A 17,899-nucleotide genomic window follows, 5' to 3' on the forward strand; every position below is an offset into this window, starting at 1 on the left:
CATATCTTGCTATTGCACTTTAGTTAACGATCAACTTGACTTAGCTTTAACTGTACTTTAGTATTTTACTCAAAGTTATTTTTCTTTACCTTAACCTTATGTTACTCTACTTCTTGTTAGATGTTTTTTCCCATGGGTTATTTTACTTCGCTTTTCTTTCCTTTTTTGTTTTAATTCATTTGATATTACTTTGCCTTATTTAGTTGGCATTACTAGCATTTATTCATTCTAACACTAAACTTTATTAGAGTTATATTATTGCTGAATCCTAAAATGGATATGGAGGGAGTGGGAAAATGTCTATTTTCTCAATAACATCCTTAAAGATGTTTAACTGTAATGATTCCAGATCGTAGTGAATGCTATATAGTTTGGATTGCTATATAGCTTATTTTATACATACAATTGGTCATACTCAGATTAACTATATTTTCTTATTGAACTAGTTGCAAAAATAGGCCACACCCTGAATTTAAATGCATTTTAGCCAATATTTCTCAAAATAGATGTGAAATGGACACAGAAACATAGTAAAGTACAATTTGAACTTTATGTCATTGTATCACTTTTATTAAGGAGGAAAAAAAAACAATTTACAAAATGTACAAGATGTGCACATTAGCCATAATCAAACAAACAGTGGGAGGATCAACTTCAATCTCCCATCCAAAATATATCTCTTTTGTTTGTATGACAAACATTGGGGGCAGAGGATGGGTTCGTGAGCTTCAAGTGCTGGTGATATCAAGGGTTATGCTGGTTGGTTACATTATCTAATATTTGGAAGTGTGCCCAAGAATCTGAGAATTCCCTTCAACACATTCACCTGTGCTTTGCCTCTTAGGCGTATAGCCAGACCCCTCACTGAGTTACAGGAAGGTTGAATACATTCTTCTTTATATCAGACTCAGTCCTTTAAATCTCTGCAGCAAATCATACATACATAACAGGGTAACATAATATTTACAAAGTGACAAAAATAAACGAAGAAGCTTTAAGGTTCAATGTGAGGGGAGTGTCTCTATCAGTCCATATGTGATGAAGTACAGTGATCCAGAAAAAAATGTTTTTACAAAATAATACAAAAAGCCTCTGATATTTCAACCAGATCTCTGGTGTACAAATGTGAGACAGACTGAATCCTATTGTGCACAAATGACACGTCAAAACAATGGTCTTAATTCAGATGGCATATTTGTGAAACAAAAATACATAATTATCTTACTAGCTCTGACTTCACTATAATATATATACAGGTTCCCTTTTGTCTTAAATACAACTCAATACTTGATCATTTATCACCAGTGGTCCCTAATTATTTATTGTGTTATTTTACAATATTCATCTTTCAGCTGCTGCTTAGTGCTGGTCCGGTGATGCTACCTACATGAATGTAAATGTGAACTAGAATCATTTTCTGCATATACTCCATATAATGAGCAAATAAACAAATGATCTGTCCAACATTCTATCTGCAACTCTACTAATTAAGTTTTATCTGGAATAATGTCTCCTATGAGGTGATGAGAGTAATTTATGTACATGAATTTTATGGATGTGTTTTTTTTGTTTTTGTTTCTTTTATTGTCTTTTGTCTCAAAAACATTGCATATATGTCAAAAAATCCGTGAGAAATATGTTTATTCCCCTCATTTGTCCTTTTCAAAAACATTCTTATTGCACAACATCTCGTCCCTCGCAGTTAAAGGAAGTCCAGTCTTTGGACCAAAACATCTGTGTGTATACTTCTTTGTGTAATTGTTCAGCAAACAAGTCTCTTCCTTATGGGTCAATGCGAAAGGCCAACAGTTTGTCGGAGTGCAGGTTATTGAGGGTTCGCAGGTCCGGTAGGCGCAGTAGGAGTTTGGAGAAGAGGGCAGAGTCGTCTGAGCGTCGACGACAGATCAGTGACCGAAGGGCATGGATTAGGCCCTCCTGTAGCTGCTCCACGGCTCTCATGTCTGAGATGCCAGAACGGTCTGGGAGGAAGGACGATTCACAGTGTCAGTTGTTTACAATGTTAAGTTTATAGTCTCACTATTTCAGAAACAATTTCTCACTGCGCTGCAGCATATACAGCTCATTGCGAAAGTATTAATACCTCTTCAACTTGTTCACATTTTTGTCATTTTCCAACCACAAATAATATATCTCACTGGAATGTGATATTATAGATCAGCATGAAGGAGAACCTATTGCAATTGTGAAGTGCAATAGGCTGAAGAAAAAATTAAATAGTTTTGCATTTTTCTTTCAAATTTAAAAAAGCCCAAAGGGTTATCTTGTGATTTTGCACATCTGAATAGTGGCATGTTTATCCACTTTTCCTTGGAAAATTGCTCGAGGTCAGTCAGATTGGATGGAAAGCATTTGTGAACATCAACATTTGTCACAGATTCTCAGCTGGATTTAGGTCTACACTATAACTAGGCCATTTGAACACATGAATATGCTGTGATAAAAACCATTGCATTGTAGTTGTGGCTATTGATTTTAGGGTTTTTGTCCTCCAATCCAGTTGCAACAGTGAATGTTTTCCTCTAGCATTGAGCTGTATTTAGTGTTATTTACCTTCCTATCAGCTCTGACCAGGTTGACTACCACTACTTAGGAAAATAACCCTGACAGGATGATGCTACCACCATCACCATGTCACGCTGGGGATGATGTTCAATAGATGAACAATATTTGTTTTCCACCACTCTTTCCCCCTAACTGTCTGGTATGTACCTTGGGTGATGTTCTTTGGTTACTAATGTTATATATCAAACCTCAAAGGCCTTCACATAACAGCTGTAATTAACTGTAGACTAATTAGTTACTAACTAAGTGATATCTCAAGGTATTTGGTTGTACTTGATTTTATTTAGGAGCATCAGAATAAAAGGGATCAAATGCAAACTATTTTTTTTTCTACTTCACAATGTTGGTTTGTGATGTTCCATCACTTAGACTCCCAACAGAATAAATACAAGTTTGAGTTCCTAATGACAATAATGATCACTTTTGCATGAGACTCTATATCAGTTCTTTGTCTCACCTGCAGAAACCAGCACCACAGCCATGAACAGGGCCATCTCATCAGGCTCCAGGCCCAGGGAGCCCAGCTTCTCGCTGAATTCAAACATCGCATCCAGAAGAGACCCCATGCCCAAGACTCGCAAAGTGGATAGGGGGTACGTTTGGCCATTTAGGAAGGTCACTGTACGTTGCTCAGCATTGAACAAAGTGCAAAACCTCACCATGAGAACCTAAACACACAAATAATTTGACAAAAATTAGAAAAAACAAAATCTATAGTGTGCAAGGAGTGAAACACATATTTTGCATTTAAGGTGTGCTAAATAACAAAATATGTTATTAAGATTACCTGGAAGGTGCCGGACTTTAGCAGCATGACCTGGTCCTGTTGGCTCAGTTCTTGGAACCCAGGGATGCCCTTGGCAAACTCCACAACTTCTTTCACAGCAGGGGTGAAACACTGAGAAAAGGACTCCCATATCTCCTGACTTGTTCGCTCCGCTCCTGATACAGGGCACGCGTTGAGAGGGCAGGCCTGGAAGAGAAACCCAAAAAAATCCCACAAAACTATTAATCGTTGGTCAAATGAGATAACATTCAATTATATATTTGTTCAATTCTCACTCTTACCAGCACTTTAGCTCCTGGTGCTAATTTCCACGGACAGGTGGAGGGCTGGTTTTGGGCGACTTCTCCAGAGGTAAAACTGTTCAGATTGGTGGAGCTGATTCTTTGTCCCATTGCAATATTTGACTGGTTATGATTCTGATTTGTTGACACTAAATACGAATAATGATTGTTGTCCACTTTGTGAAACATAGGTTGGTTATCATTAGAGGCAACGGGGCACATAGTTGCATGGGAGACAGGGCACGACTGATAACTCTGGGTGGAGTTGGAATGAGATGATGCTTGGAAACCACCATCCTGAGAAAAGGTAGATGCGTTATTGTTGTTGTTGCTGCTGCTGGAAGTGGAAATGCTGGCCCTGTTGGATGATCTCTCGTGGCTGTTGTTGCCGGTGAAGATTTCCCGATAGGCTTTGGAAATGGTCCCAATGGCCTCTTTTGAGTTGCAGTCGTCTGTGCTGGTGGTACTGTCCCTCGCTGAAGAGTCCATGTCCATGGCAGCTGACTCATTCAGGCTGTTCATGTAGCTCTGCATTTCATCAAGAAGTCGCTGTTTCTCCCGTTTAGGAATGCGCCCAAAACGCACAGCTAAGGATGACATAAACATTAGAGGGAAAACATTAAAACTTGGACTGGGCAACGTGGGCAGTGTGTATTTTCTTCTACTTTTAAATAATAGTAGGACCACGTTTTCATGGTCTTGCTGTACCTGTACAATTTCAGAATATCATCAACAGCTAAAATTCTAAAGATACAAAATCTCCACTGATAGGAGAGGAAAGTATTGTTAAGGAAACACCAGAGTGTAATCTGCTGTAATCTTTCAGACTTTACTATCAAAATCACATAAAGATTCGAATTGAGTCTCTGCTGTTTTCTCATGCGTATCCCGACCTCTCCCTTCTCATAGAACCCATCAGCTGGAAAGGCTATTTATAGACCCTCTGCTGCCATCTGCCTCATCCTCCTCTCCATCTAGCTCTTCTCTCCTGTTCCTCCAGTTCTCCCTCCCTTCAAACTGTAAGTAGGGCAGTGGGGCAACACGACTATGATGTCAATGGTATGAAGGTTTTGGATTAAAAAAAAAAGAGGGGAGACAAGTAAGTTTCAGATATGAGTTGAGGAGACAGTCAAAAGAAAAAAGTGAAAAGGTTGACCTAAAAGAAGGAGAAGCAAGGAAAGTAAGAAAGAGAGAGTGTGGGACTGTGTGTCTGTGTGTACCCACAAGATTGAGTCTGATAAAGCAAGAAAAAGTTGAACTGGTGCAACTTCAAAGACTTTTGCAAGTAAGGCAGGGCAGGGTAGGTTTATTTCAATAGCACCATTCTTTACATGGAGCATAGAGCTTGTTTTTAAAAGATACTTTTTAAAACAAGATATGTGTTTAAAGTGTAAATTTCAATGTAAATGTCAAATAATGACAGACTCTTTAAAATGCTAATTTAAAACAAATAAATAGCTAAAAGATGCTGGAACTGAAATGGTGAAGTAACCATAAACCTTCATGGGAAGGGTGAAACAAAACTCTGTGTTTCCTTTACATCACAGGGTCTTTTTGTTTCTGTTTGTTTCTTTAACTGAGGAGCACAGAAACTAAATGCTCTCTTCTAATCTAAAGTTCTGAACACTGGTTTCTGATGACCCCAGAGATCAACATGATTCATGTTGCACACTTAGTGCCTAGTTAATAATTTAAAAAAGACTTTATAATCTATCATTTTACAAAACTTGAGCCAGTGCAGTGATTTGAGGTCAGGTTTGATGTGATTCATCTCCCTGGAGTTGATCAGGACTCTGGCAGCAACACTTTGGATGTGCTGCTGCAGAGACCAGTAAAGATACTATTACATTAATCTACCCTATCAAAAATAAAGGCATGCACGAAGTTTTTGTGTCCTATTTTGTCAGAAAACACTTTCATTCTGGGTAATATTTTAAATTCAGTTCATTTTGTTTATGTTTTAAAGATGATAATTGATTAATTTAGTAATAAACTTTACATTTGGCAAAAATGTAGGTCAGAGTCCATAACAACATCTAGGTTTCTTGCGTATTGGTGACCTGTCCAGGATGTACCCCGCCTCTCGCATGATAACTACTGAAGATGGAGCTGGATGGATGAATGGATGGGTTTCTTGCATGCTATGTGGTCTTGATATGTTTTTATCCATACCATTACATTGTTTTGAAAATGATGACAAAACTAATAATTTTTTTCCCTTTTCTGTATCAGCATGGGCACAATGTCGTGATGACTGGAATATATTTTATCCATGTGGTGACACAAATATAAAGTTGTTTGTCTCCAGCTATAAGTACTTGTACTCCTTAACCTAATATAGGGGTAGTTTGTGAATATTAAGTAGTTAAAAGTTCCCCTAAAATACTGCCTTGAGGAACATCAAATGGACTTTTTGTTTGCTCATATTTATGATCACCAAATTAAATAAAATAGCAGTGATATTCTTAAAAAGATCTCAACCAGTCTAACACAGTATCAGACAATACCACCAACTTTTTTAGTCTGTCAATCACTATGTTATGATCATTTGTATTGAAAGCATCACTGAGATCCAGGAAAGCACAGCTCTTTCTTTATGCAGAGTTACAGGTAAATCTGCAATTAGGCAATAGTGAACTATATTGTCATTCTCTGTGTTGAACTCTTTTCTTAATTCCATATTAATGATACTTTAGGTAAAGTGTATTTAGGTCAAGTGTTGCTGCATTTAGCAAATATGCATTCCTCTTGCTGTCGCCTGCAGGAACTTTTCAGGGGACGCATGCAATGTGCGCTTAGACCTCTTTTATTATGCTTGAAACAAAACAAATGCAAACTAATGAGCTGTTGCTCTGAATATGCTGCTCCGGTTAGAGAAAGAAAAAGTGTGCCACCCTACCAACGGACTTGTGACATTTGCTTATTTCAGAGCCCGAGTCGCACAGCTGCCTGCTGGAGTGAAATCAGGGTGTACTATTTATTGTGGGCTGCAGGCAGTTGCATGTGGTTTTCCTGTTTTCGTAATGGTTGAAACAGAGAAGAAAAGGGGTTTCTAGGTTGTGGTCTTGAACAGTTTCAAAAATCTTCCCCCTCAGAGGGTCGGCCCGACTGTCTCGTTGTCGAGCTGCAGTTTTGCCACCCAATTTTCTCCGTGCACCAGAAGTGTCAAGCACATGCAGAAATAACACTAACCTCTTTACTAGATTAGGCAATGCAGAGAGCTGGAGGATGGAGATAAGCAGAAACCATACTGAGAGGAAGAAAACAGGCAAACTGCACCATACAAGTAGGTCACGATGTGTGAGTAGACGAAGGGGACAAATCTGTATTGTTTTTCTAGGTCAACCAAACTGCTCCTTTAATGTGGGATGATAGGTAATCAATTCAAGCTCAGCTTTCAGAGGTAAAATCATGTAACAGGAGAGCTGTGCCCGAGGAAGCCTGTCACAATGATGCTTTCTGCATGCTTTGCTTAATTGCTGCCCTGTTCCTCATTAACAGCAGTGAGATGTGCATAGATACACAAAGTAATCAAGCTGACCCTGTTCCAATTTCCCAAAATAATTCCTGTGTTTGCTGCAGTTTTTCACATGATAGATAGCTTGAGGGACTTCAGGGCTCCTTTTCTCATAAATCACTGTCCGAAGGAGGGGTGTAGGAGAGCTAAGGGAACAGTGTATAGGAACATGGAGGAGGTGGGGGGGATAAGAGGATAAAGGTAAATGTGTTGTGGGAGAATGCTGCAAAGGGCAGCAAAAAGACACTTAGAAACTTAAGAGGGTGATACAAAGCCAGGTGTTTTGTGGCAATGTGGTGACAAAATAAAAGTGAATGACAGGTGCAGGTCCTATATTGAGAAAGGAAAGTAATTGAGCCACTGGCACGATGACCTGAAAAACCTTCTCTCTCACAGACCTACATATGAGCACTGACTTGGTTTCTGGCTGTCCCTTTCTCTGCCGCTTTGGCTAATCAGAACACTGTGACATTTTGGCAGCTCCACACGAGTTTCTCTCATTAAACAGAAATATGTCAGGGTGTCTCACCGTCTCTCGACATGCCGACGGAGAGGCATTTCTTGAAACGGCAGTGCTGACATCTGTTGCGGTTCATCCGCATGATCAGACAGTTCTCGTTCTTCACGCACATCTTGTAGTTGATGTTCTGCTGGATGCTGCGGCGGAAAAAACCCTGGCACAAAAAGGAGTGTGTTAGTGTCATCGAAAATTTTAACACTTAAGACATTGTCACTGTTTTTTTTTTTTTTCTTGTTAGTGTCTCACCTTGCAGCCCTCACATGCATGCACTCCATAGTGGAAACCGGATGCAATGTCTCCACAAACTTTGCAGAGCAGGACCATTCCACCTGTCTCTGAGAATGGAAAAAACAAGATATTTTATTTAAAGAAAAAGGGTGAAGAAGTAGATGTATATATATAGAGTATATATATATATATATATATATATATATATATATATATATATATATATATATATATATATATATATATATATATTTGTACGTAAAAATAGTGAAGAAACACTAACTGGTGAATGTTCCTGCAAACCCGCAGGGTCTCTTTCCCGCAATAGGGTGTGCATAGGGTGGCTGTGGAGCAGCTGCAGGTGAGGAAGCACTGAAGACCTCTGGGAACTGGAACACCAGTTTGGAGGTCGGGGTGTTGGCCCCAGTTGTCCGACCATGCCTGGGCGTCCCGATCTCAGTGAAGGTAACTTCTTCTGGAGATGAGGGCTGGGAGTGTGAAGAGGGTGACTGTGTTTGGTACCCACTGGAGGGGCTGCCAGGGCTCGGGCTTGAGCTGCCTGAAGACCCTGCATACAGGATGACTCCACCTCCTGCATAGAAAAATGAAAGACATTGAACCTCACGGCTAAGCAACATTATGCCTAATTTATGCTGATAGTGTCATTCAACCTTCCACTTTATTATCAATATATAATGTTATATTGATATTCGTAGAGTAATATAGTCAGTATAATCAGATATAATAAAAAAAACTTCAACAGAGTTGTTTTTTCCCCCAAATATGACCGTCTCATTCTTCTGACCTAAATATGTCTCTTGCACGGTGTAACAGACCACTGCAATTAGGTCACCATGTTTGAGATCCATTTCATTTCAATGTCTGCTAAATTACAACAGAAGCAGGCATCATTCTACTTAAAGATATACTGAGTAGATGATTACTTGCAAGCAAGAGCATTGTAAAAGACAGATACAGTAGAGAGCAGGCCATAAAAATGCTAATTAAATATTTTCCACCAAATATTGGTTTCTGGACAATTAAAAAAATTAAAACATTGGAATTATTATCTATTTTGAAAATGAATGTAAGCTTGAATTTTTTTTTAATCATTTGAGACCTGAACAACTTAAGTTAATTATTTTGCCAATTTCTCATATTCTACAAAGAAGTGCCCTACAATACAATTCTTTTATCTAGAATGTTTTCAGTACCTTATGACAGAGTGAACTGACAGATTTTATTTACATTTTATTGTACTGGAATCGGTTTAGCTTCTCTTTGCAGGATGCATTATGATGTAATACTGCTAAAGCGCTATTTGTGGAGAAAAGATCTGTTTGTATGCAGCTTCCCGAGTGCAGCAGGCAGAATGGTGTGATCAAGCGGATAAACTGAGCTAAAAATACTGCCGGCAACATTTTTGCTGAATGCACCATCCGAACGACACTGTCGGTAAATAATTCTTCTGCCGCGTTAATGCACTGTTCAGGTTCTGTTTTAATATGTGTTGCATCCCTCGCTTCTCCCGTCTTCCCTTCCCCTTCATCCCAAGCGCTGTTGATGATCTGAGACGCGACCTCACGTGTCTGCGGGGTCCGCTGCCTCCTCCGCTCCAATAATAGCCGCGCTCCCGTGGCACCGTGCCCAGCGTCAGCTAACAGCACGACACCTGACCGCCGCCTCACATGCGTGGACTCCTGACACGGTTACTGCCCGAATCAAATCCGCAGTCCCGTGTAAAAAGGGGGGGCAAAAACACGCCAATCCGAAGTCTGAATCAGTGTTTATAAACAAACGCAGGCTGGGGGAAGCGCCCGGGGCGTGAGTTGGCGCAGAGAACCAAAGTTTAGGAATTTAAGTCGAGTTATTTGCAAAGAGATAGGAAACTTCATGAACCACGCTTGTACGAGAAATGTAGGAGGTAATGCTAAATTGTGCTGCTCCGTGTCAATAGGATGTTTTAAATGACACGTATAAAGCCAAATATATATATATATATATATATATATATATATATATATATATATATATATATATATATATATATATATATATTCTTGCAAATCCATGTGAGGCATTGTTTCATTCAACACGTCAAAGTGCAGTCAGACTAGTTGTTATCCTTTTGACCTCTGTAAGTGAAACAAACCAACCCCTCTGCTCCACAATGTCCACAGCACCAGCTCAATTGTTTTGATAATCCCTCCACCAGCACGTGTTGGTGGATTTGTTGACTCATGCCAGAGTCATATCCAGCAGACACAGGCCTCTCTGCCTTACTTCTCATGAGCTTAAATGCGCAGTCAAACGCTCAGCCGCCCACTCCACCCCGACACATTGCATGTCCACCTGAAGACTCACATGTACAGTTAACTTGTGTTTATGAATGACCTCAAGAGCTATTAAAACTGTCAATTAATAAACCCTTTGGCATTTTACTTTTTAGTAGCCATGCGGGAAGTTTGTTGACAATATAATCTAGGCAGTAAAGGACTTTTATAACTGAAAATCATTTGGCAGTCAAGTTGGCAATGATGCAAATCTACTTTATTGCTTGTTTTTGTAGGCCAGTTATGTTTTTAGAAAGACTATTAGATTATTTTTTATGTATTTATATGTAGAGGCAAGAGAATTTTGTGGATAGCTTGTTTCAGTAAATAATAAATGAAGATGGAACGTATCAGCCAGGAGGGATTCCCAGTAGTAGACTTGTTTTAGCTAATAAAATCTACAAAAAAACTTATTTAGGTTTGTCTTATACATCAATGAGACCAAAGGAGAAGGGCTGGCTCCAAAAGCCACATTATACTTGCTTAACTACCTGAAGCCTACTGTCATGCATAATAGTGGAAACATGATCATTTGTACTTCTATCCCACAGCCTGGTCCAAGTTTCTACTGCTTCAGTCATGGACTTCTGTCTATATTAACATTTTCTTCACTCAGTTGTAACTCTCACTTGAAGCTTTTTCTCTGAAATTTAATAATGGAGCAGGATGATGATCCCATTCAACGGCAAATGTACAACTAAAAAGCTGAAAAAAGTCCATCTCCAGACTTCAGCCTGTTTGAAATATCTTGACAATATCCTTAGAAGGCTATAGTTCGCAAATGCGTGCACTCCTCAATGAACTGTAAACATTGTAAAGAATAATAAAATAATGCCAAGACACCTCTGAAGCCATAAAAGAGACCGATAAGGTAATTCAGGAACAATTTATTGCTGCAGGCCCTTCTATCTAACAATAAGGTAGGTTTTCTTTCTACCTCCGTCTTGCTTTAGGCTCAGATTAGCTGGTAAAGACCTTGATTTTTTTTTTTCCTTTCTAACTTTATTTTTACCATGAATGTGCAGCCATGTGCCATTGTCCAGTTGTTACATTGTTCTATGAGAAATCTTTGCTATAGGTATTACCTACAGTACATAACTACTGAAGAAAGCAACTTTCAAAAGTCAAACGCCTTATTTCTTCAACTTTTAGTGTGATATAAACAAGAGAGACTAGCATGCGTCCTATCATATGAAAACAGTTACAATGTAGGTCATATGTGACATCTTTCATTGAGTCAATCATTCCTCTCAGCCTGGCTTGAGTTGCCTACTCGTGCAAGCACTAATCTGTGACTGCAGGCAGAGAAACGTGAGTAGTGAACAACCCAACAGTCAAGCACGTTGTTTTCTGTTTCTTTCTTTTTCTTGTGCACCTGATCGTGTTTGGTGGACCTTGGACACAAACTTTGCCAAATTGTTTGCTGAAAAAAAATTAATTCAACGGCATTGAATTAACATTTTATTCTTTAGTCACAGTCAAATTATTAATTTTTGTTGATATCATCATCAGTTGAGCTGAGCTGATTAAGCTAACTGCTATGTTAGTATTCAGGCTAACAGGAATATATTTCTCTGCAATTTGGACAACAAAATACTGTACAGGTATTCTCTGTAGAATATGTTATACTTTGTTAAAGATTTCATGAGATTATCAGATTAACAAATAAAGGTCAAGCTTGGTGAGAAAATCGGTGTTTTTCCCACGCAAAGCTCCTCTGTTTATGGGCTCTCTCTGTTAATACGTCCAGCTTTTCAAATTGAAAATGCCCTCATTCTGAGTGGAGATGGAACCTACCATTAAGCAGAATCCTTCAACCAACAATACCTTGTCTGTCTCTGCAATTCTTAACTCAAGTTCTGTTTTACTGCTGTTTTAGAATGACTGTCAAGATGGGGGTACTTGAAAATGCTCCACTTACAAAGATGGTGCTTGGTTTACAAAGCTCAAGGACCAATGGTGAAGAGAGGCCATGAGCTATTTTGTGCCACTTCTGGATGTGAACACTTGGGTGTTTGCAGCAGATTTCATTACCACAGGCTTGCGTAAGTAGGTCAATATCGCAGGAACTTGATAGAACTGTGTCTATGTGCCTCTAGCATCTCTTGAAAGTGGTTGCCATCACATTGCAGCGCGGGCGTAATCACCTATCCTTACACTGAGCATAGGCGTCATATCATAAAGATCGAATCAGGTTGAAGGGATTTTATTGGGTTAAAATTTGCTCAGTCAAGGATGGGGGAAATAAGCTTCGGTGTTTGATGACCATAGATTTATCTGCTATCTGTTGCAGATTTATCTGCATCATCTGAAGCAGTCACGTTATCGCGGGAACCCACCCTAAGCGCATGTGTGCCCTGATCTAATGCGGACAGATGTTGCAGTCTGGAAACCGAGACACATTCTACCACACTGCGGATTCCGTGATCCAAATGAGAGAGAGCGCGAGAGAATGAGACGAAGGGAGGGAGATGAAAGCATAAAGTTCGGGAGGCAAACAGAGCATGCGGAAGAGAAACGTGACCAGAGAAGGTGGGGCGGGGGGGAGTTAATGCACGGAACTGCTGACCCACTGACCAAGCTCTCCCTCTCTGTCGCTGCAGGCGGCATCAAAAGCAGCAGCGTCCGTGAGAGCGGTGAGGCGGCAGGAGGGGAGAGGAAGAGAGGAGAGGAGGGCCCGGCTATCTCACGCGCTGCACGCGGCTCTGTAAGGAAGGCCACGTGAGGGAAGCTTTTGACCAAGATTTCTTTGGGAAGTCATGAAGCTGCGCTCCAGCAAGGAAACACAGCCAAGGGGACTTGTGATTAAAAGGTCGCATTAAATAGAGCAGCGTGTAACGCAAAAGGGTGGTCTGACTGTACGCTAGTTACAGCAGCTAGTTAACTGTCAGCCAGGCAGCAGGGCGAAATATGGCCCATGTGTCAGTGTGTGAATAGGACCCACTAATTTCTGCTGATATTAACCGATAAGTAATTAATTCGTTTAATCACTCAGTTCCCACAGTAACCCACATGCTCTAAATAAAACGAAAAAAAATCTGAAAAAAGTAACAACATAGCTATTATGTTTCTTCTCATAATTTAACTATATAAACTCAAAAGAACCTCAGTGGAACGTGACTTAGTTTATTAGACATTTTTCCCAAGAACATAGAGAGATCAATGCGCTGATACCACATTTGGTGTTCTTCCACACAGAACACAAAATAGTGCCATTGAATAATGTATTGTTTTATCACATACATAACAATAGCCTTGATTCCAGTCGTGTAGCTGTAGTTTAATATTCAAATGTCATATTTATTTATTATTTACTTAGAGCCTACAAAGAAAATTGTGGGATTTACTGTCAAATAATTTGGTTTAGACACGTTTCGGCTCTGAAAATATTACCTTTCTTCAGGTTGTGTCAGTCAGTTTTTGGGGCCTGCCATGCAAAGCAATGGCAGGAACCTATTACTATTGTCGGAGAGAAGCGTCTCTTTAAGTTTCTTTATTTTTCTTCCGTCACCGTTAATGCGGCTCATACCGCTGGGTGCACACCTACAAATGAGGTATCAAAACGTGCAGAAAATTCACGCCATTGGAGCTATTACTTCTGGTGGGATTTGGGCTTAACGTGGCGACATAATTCGCAAAAAACTGCGAAAAAAACCCCATTATAAGTCAATGGGAAAAATCCTGGAAATACCCTATTTTTGAGGATTTTCTGTGTCGTCACAAATTCACCTAGAAATGCCATTCAAATTTCATTTTGTAGATACTTCTGTGATCTCTTCGAAAGTGAAGACGGCTCGTCGATACCAGTTACGGTTTGTCCACAATTTGTCTCTAAGCGACCCAAAGTTTCTCATTTTTCCTAAAGTTAGAGTGCGTCTCTGGCTGCTTAGAGTGAGAGATGAAGACAACTTTTTCAACCCAAATCATTTTTGAAATCGCCATCACGCCCACAAATATCGCACGATTAGTATCAAAATCGGTCCTGACATTGATACGCCTGTCTGCTCCGGTAAAATGTTTTCGAAATTTATCTAGACCGTACGGTTTTCTGTCACGGTGCTTCAGAGCAAAGTCATGCGACAGGATTTTCTGAGGCTCTCAGGCTGTTTCACTAACACTTCACACCTTGGTGTGAAACTTATTTAACATAGCAACGGATCTCAAGAGGCTATTGGCTGCTGATTTGGACTACAAATACGCATCATTGTAGTTCTATCTATCCTCAGTTGAAACAGATCAGGACTGAGAACTGGCCTTTACAACTACCTGCTGCTATGGGCTGTATATAACTGATTTAACTCAGTAACTGTTACACATGGGATTAGTTTGGAACTTTAAAATTAAGCATATTGAAAATTTCAAAATAAAAGCCGAAATGAAGCATACTGAAAATTTCAAAATAAAAGCCTTGAATATTTTTACATCATGTAATTGCTGTTTTTGGCTTTGTATGACTTTTTCATCCAAAGCACTGTTACACATGGGATTAGTTTTGAACTTTAAAATGAAGCTTAACAAAAATTTCACAATAAAAGCCTTGAATATTTTTACATCATGTAATTGCTCTTTTTGGCTTTATTTGACTTTTTCATCCAAAGCACTGTTACACATGGTATTAGTTTGGCCCTTTGAAATGAAGCTTAACAAAAATTTCAAAATAAAAGCCTTGAATATTTTTACATCAGAAAATTGCTCTTTTGAGCTTTATATAACTGATTTAACCCAGCAATTGTTACACATGGGATTAGTGTGGCAATTTAAAATTAAGCTTGATGAAAATTTCAAAATAAAAGCCTTGAATATTTTTACATCAGGTAATTGCTGTTTTTGGCTTTATTTCACTTTTTCATCCAAAGCACTGTTACACATGGGATTAGTTTGGCCCTTTGAAATGAAGCTTAACAAAAATTTCAAAATAATAGCCTTGAATATTTTTACATCATGTAATTGCTCTTTTTGGCTTTATTTGACTTTTTCATCCAAAGCACTGTTACACATGGGATTAGTTTGGCCCTTTGAAATGAAGCATACTGAAAATTTCAAAATAAAAGCCTTGAATATTTTTACATCAACTACTTGCGTTTTCAGCATTATATAACTGATTTAACCCAATGACTATTACACATGGGATTAAAATAGACTGTTTTGCATGAGCAGCAGATAGATCCTCTATTGCACATGTGTCAAACTCAAGGCCCGCGGGCCACATGTGGCCGGCTACGTCATTTTATGTGGCCCTCTCCCCCCTACCACCGTTTTACAGCCCCATTGATTGACTTAAAATAGGTTTTGAGCACGAATTGACTGCAAACTACATATCCCATAATGCCTTCCGATTCTTACCAACCAACATTACGGCTTCTCGCCACTAGAGTGCAGCAGAGTCACCTCAAGCTGATTATTAATTTTCCCAGCGAATAAAACTGAAACATCGACAAGCTAACAAGCTAAAGAGCGAAGTTTAGCTGAGCAGTTTAAAAATACTGAGCATATTTTTAAACTGCTCAGTTTAAAAATACTGTAATTTTTAAACTGAGCAGTAATTTTACATCCATGCAAACTCAAATGTAATATTTAAAACTTGAATACATAAAATCAGTTATTTAACAATATGAGGTGTTGTTTAAAAATAAAAAAGATAGCAATTTCTTTTTATTGCAGAGACATTAGATTCTTAAATTTATGGTATTCTTTAAATGTTGTAATTTTGGTTCATTGTAAACTTTACCTGTAAAAAGTTTGTAGAAATCTTTAACATAAGGTCAATATATATTTTTAAACTGTGATATGTTTTGTGTGTGTGCATTATTGAAAATTTATATTTGTGACAATCATTAGGTAAATGCTAATGAACTGCCTTCCTGCAGTTTATGAGCATTGAACTGTTACTAAACAGTTCAATGCAAGGTTCATTAGCGTTAGCATTTTAGCTGCAATAAGCTATTAGCTATTTATTTTACTTTTTAGCAATGTTTAGTATACTGAATGGAGTAAATCAATTACAGAAAATATCCTAGTGATTTCCCACATACTGATGAAAGCAATGACGCTAACATTAGCGTTTCTGCTGATTTTAGCTGATATACTTACTTTATAATACTGAATGGTGCACGTCCGCCTCACTTAACGTTCTTGCGATTCTCCGCGTGCCACTGATTACGTTGCGGCGTTCTTTAGCGTCGACGCCGATTTGTGGCGTGACGACGCCGGGCCCATGCCCGACGGGCGCGCCTCGGCAGGCCCCGGCTAAATTTCTTCCGAAATTTTCTAGTTGGGGCCTGCCATGCAAAGCAATGGCAGGAACCTATTACTCTACACCCAACAAAGTGTCTCTTTAATATTATTATAATTCTTTATTTTTCTTCCGTAACCGTTAATGCGGCTCATACCGCTGGGTGCACACCTACAAATGAGGTATCAAAACGTGCAGAAAATTCACGCCATTGGAGCTATTACTTCTGGTGGGATTTGGGCTTAACGTGGCGACATAATTCGCAAAAAACTGCGAAAAAAAACCCATTATAAGTCAATGGGAAAAATCCTGGAAATACCCTATTTTTGAGGATTTTCTGTGTCGTCACAAATTCACCTAGAAATGCCATTCAAATTTCATTTTGTAGATACGTCTGTGATCTCTTCGAAAGTGAAGACGGCTCGTCGATACCAGTTACGGTTTGTCCACAATTTGCCTCTAAGCGACCCAAAGTTTCTCATTTTTCCTAAAGTTAGAGGGCTTCTCTCGCTGATTAGAGTGAGAGATCAAGACAACTTTTTCAACCCAAATCATTTTTGAAATCGCCATCACGGCCACAAATATCGCACGATTAGTATCAAAATCGGTCCTGACATTGATACGCCTGTCTGCTCCGGTAAAATGTTTTCGAAATTTATCTAGACCGTACGGTTTTCTGTCACGGTGCTTCAGAGCAAAGTCATGCGACAGGATTTTCTGAGGCTCTCAGGCTGTCTCACTGACACTTCACACCTTGGTGTGAAACTTATTTAACATAGCAACGGATCTCAAGAGGCTATTGGCTGCTGATTTGGACTACAAATACGCATCATTGTAGTTCTATCTATCCTCAGTTGAAACAGATCAGGACTTAACTGGCCTTTATAACTACTTGCTGCTATGGGCTGTATATAACTGATTTAACTCAGTAACTGTTACACATGGGATTAGTTTGGCCCTTTGAAATGAAGCTTAACAAAAATTTCAAAATAAAAGCCTTGAATATTTTTACATCAGAAAATTGCTCTTTTGAGCTGTATATAACTGATTTAACCCAGCAATTGTTACACATGGTATTAGTTTGGCCCTTTGAAATGAAGCATACTGAAAATTTCAAAATAAAAGCCTTGAATATTTTTACATGACGTAATTGCTCTTTTTGGCTTTATTTGACTTTTTCATCCAAAGCACTGTTACACATGGTATTAGTTTGGCCCTTTGAAATGAAGCATACTGAAAATTTCAAAATAAAAGCCTTGAATATTTTTACATGACGTAATTGCTCTTTTTGGCTTTATTTGACTTTTTCATCCAAAGCACTGTTACACATGGTATTAGTTTGGCCCTTTGAAATGAAGCATACTGAAAATTTCAAAATAAAAGCCTTGAATATTTTTACATGACGTAATTGCTCTTTT

At 38.9% G+C, this 17,899-nt stretch overlaps 1 protein-coding gene across 1 annotated transcript in view; it reads right to left on the reverse strand.

The window, feature by feature from the left end:
• Positions 1-541: 541 nt before the first annotated feature.
• nr1d4a (nuclear receptor subfamily 1, group D, member 4a) overlaps positions 542-17,899 on the reverse strand; it is a 33,904-nt gene continuing 16,546 nt past the window's right edge. Inside the window, exons 2-8 of the mRNA XM_032574903.1 lie at positions 8,200-8,508; positions 7,935-8,023; positions 7,698-7,842; positions 3,652-4,238; positions 3,371-3,556; positions 3,041-3,251; positions 542-1,979 (exon numbers count right to left, since the gene is read on the reverse strand). Coding sequence (XP_032430794.1) covers positions 1,783-1,979; positions 3,041-3,251; positions 3,371-3,556; positions 3,652-4,238; positions 7,698-7,842; positions 7,935-8,023; positions 8,200-8,508 — 1,724 coding nt within the window. The 3' untranslated portion in view covers positions 542-1,782. The remainder of the gene's footprint in view (positions 1,980-3,040; positions 3,252-3,370; positions 3,557-3,651; positions 4,239-7,697; positions 7,843-7,934; positions 8,024-8,199; positions 8,509-17,899) is intronic.

The sequence above is a fragment of the Xiphophorus hellerii genome, chromosome 1 (genome assembly GCF_003331165.1).
Source record: "Xiphophorus hellerii strain 12219 chromosome 1, Xiphophorus_hellerii-4.1, whole genome shotgun sequence".
NCBI lineage: Eukaryota > Metazoa > Chordata > Actinopteri > Cyprinodontiformes > Poeciliidae > Xiphophorus > Xiphophorus hellerii.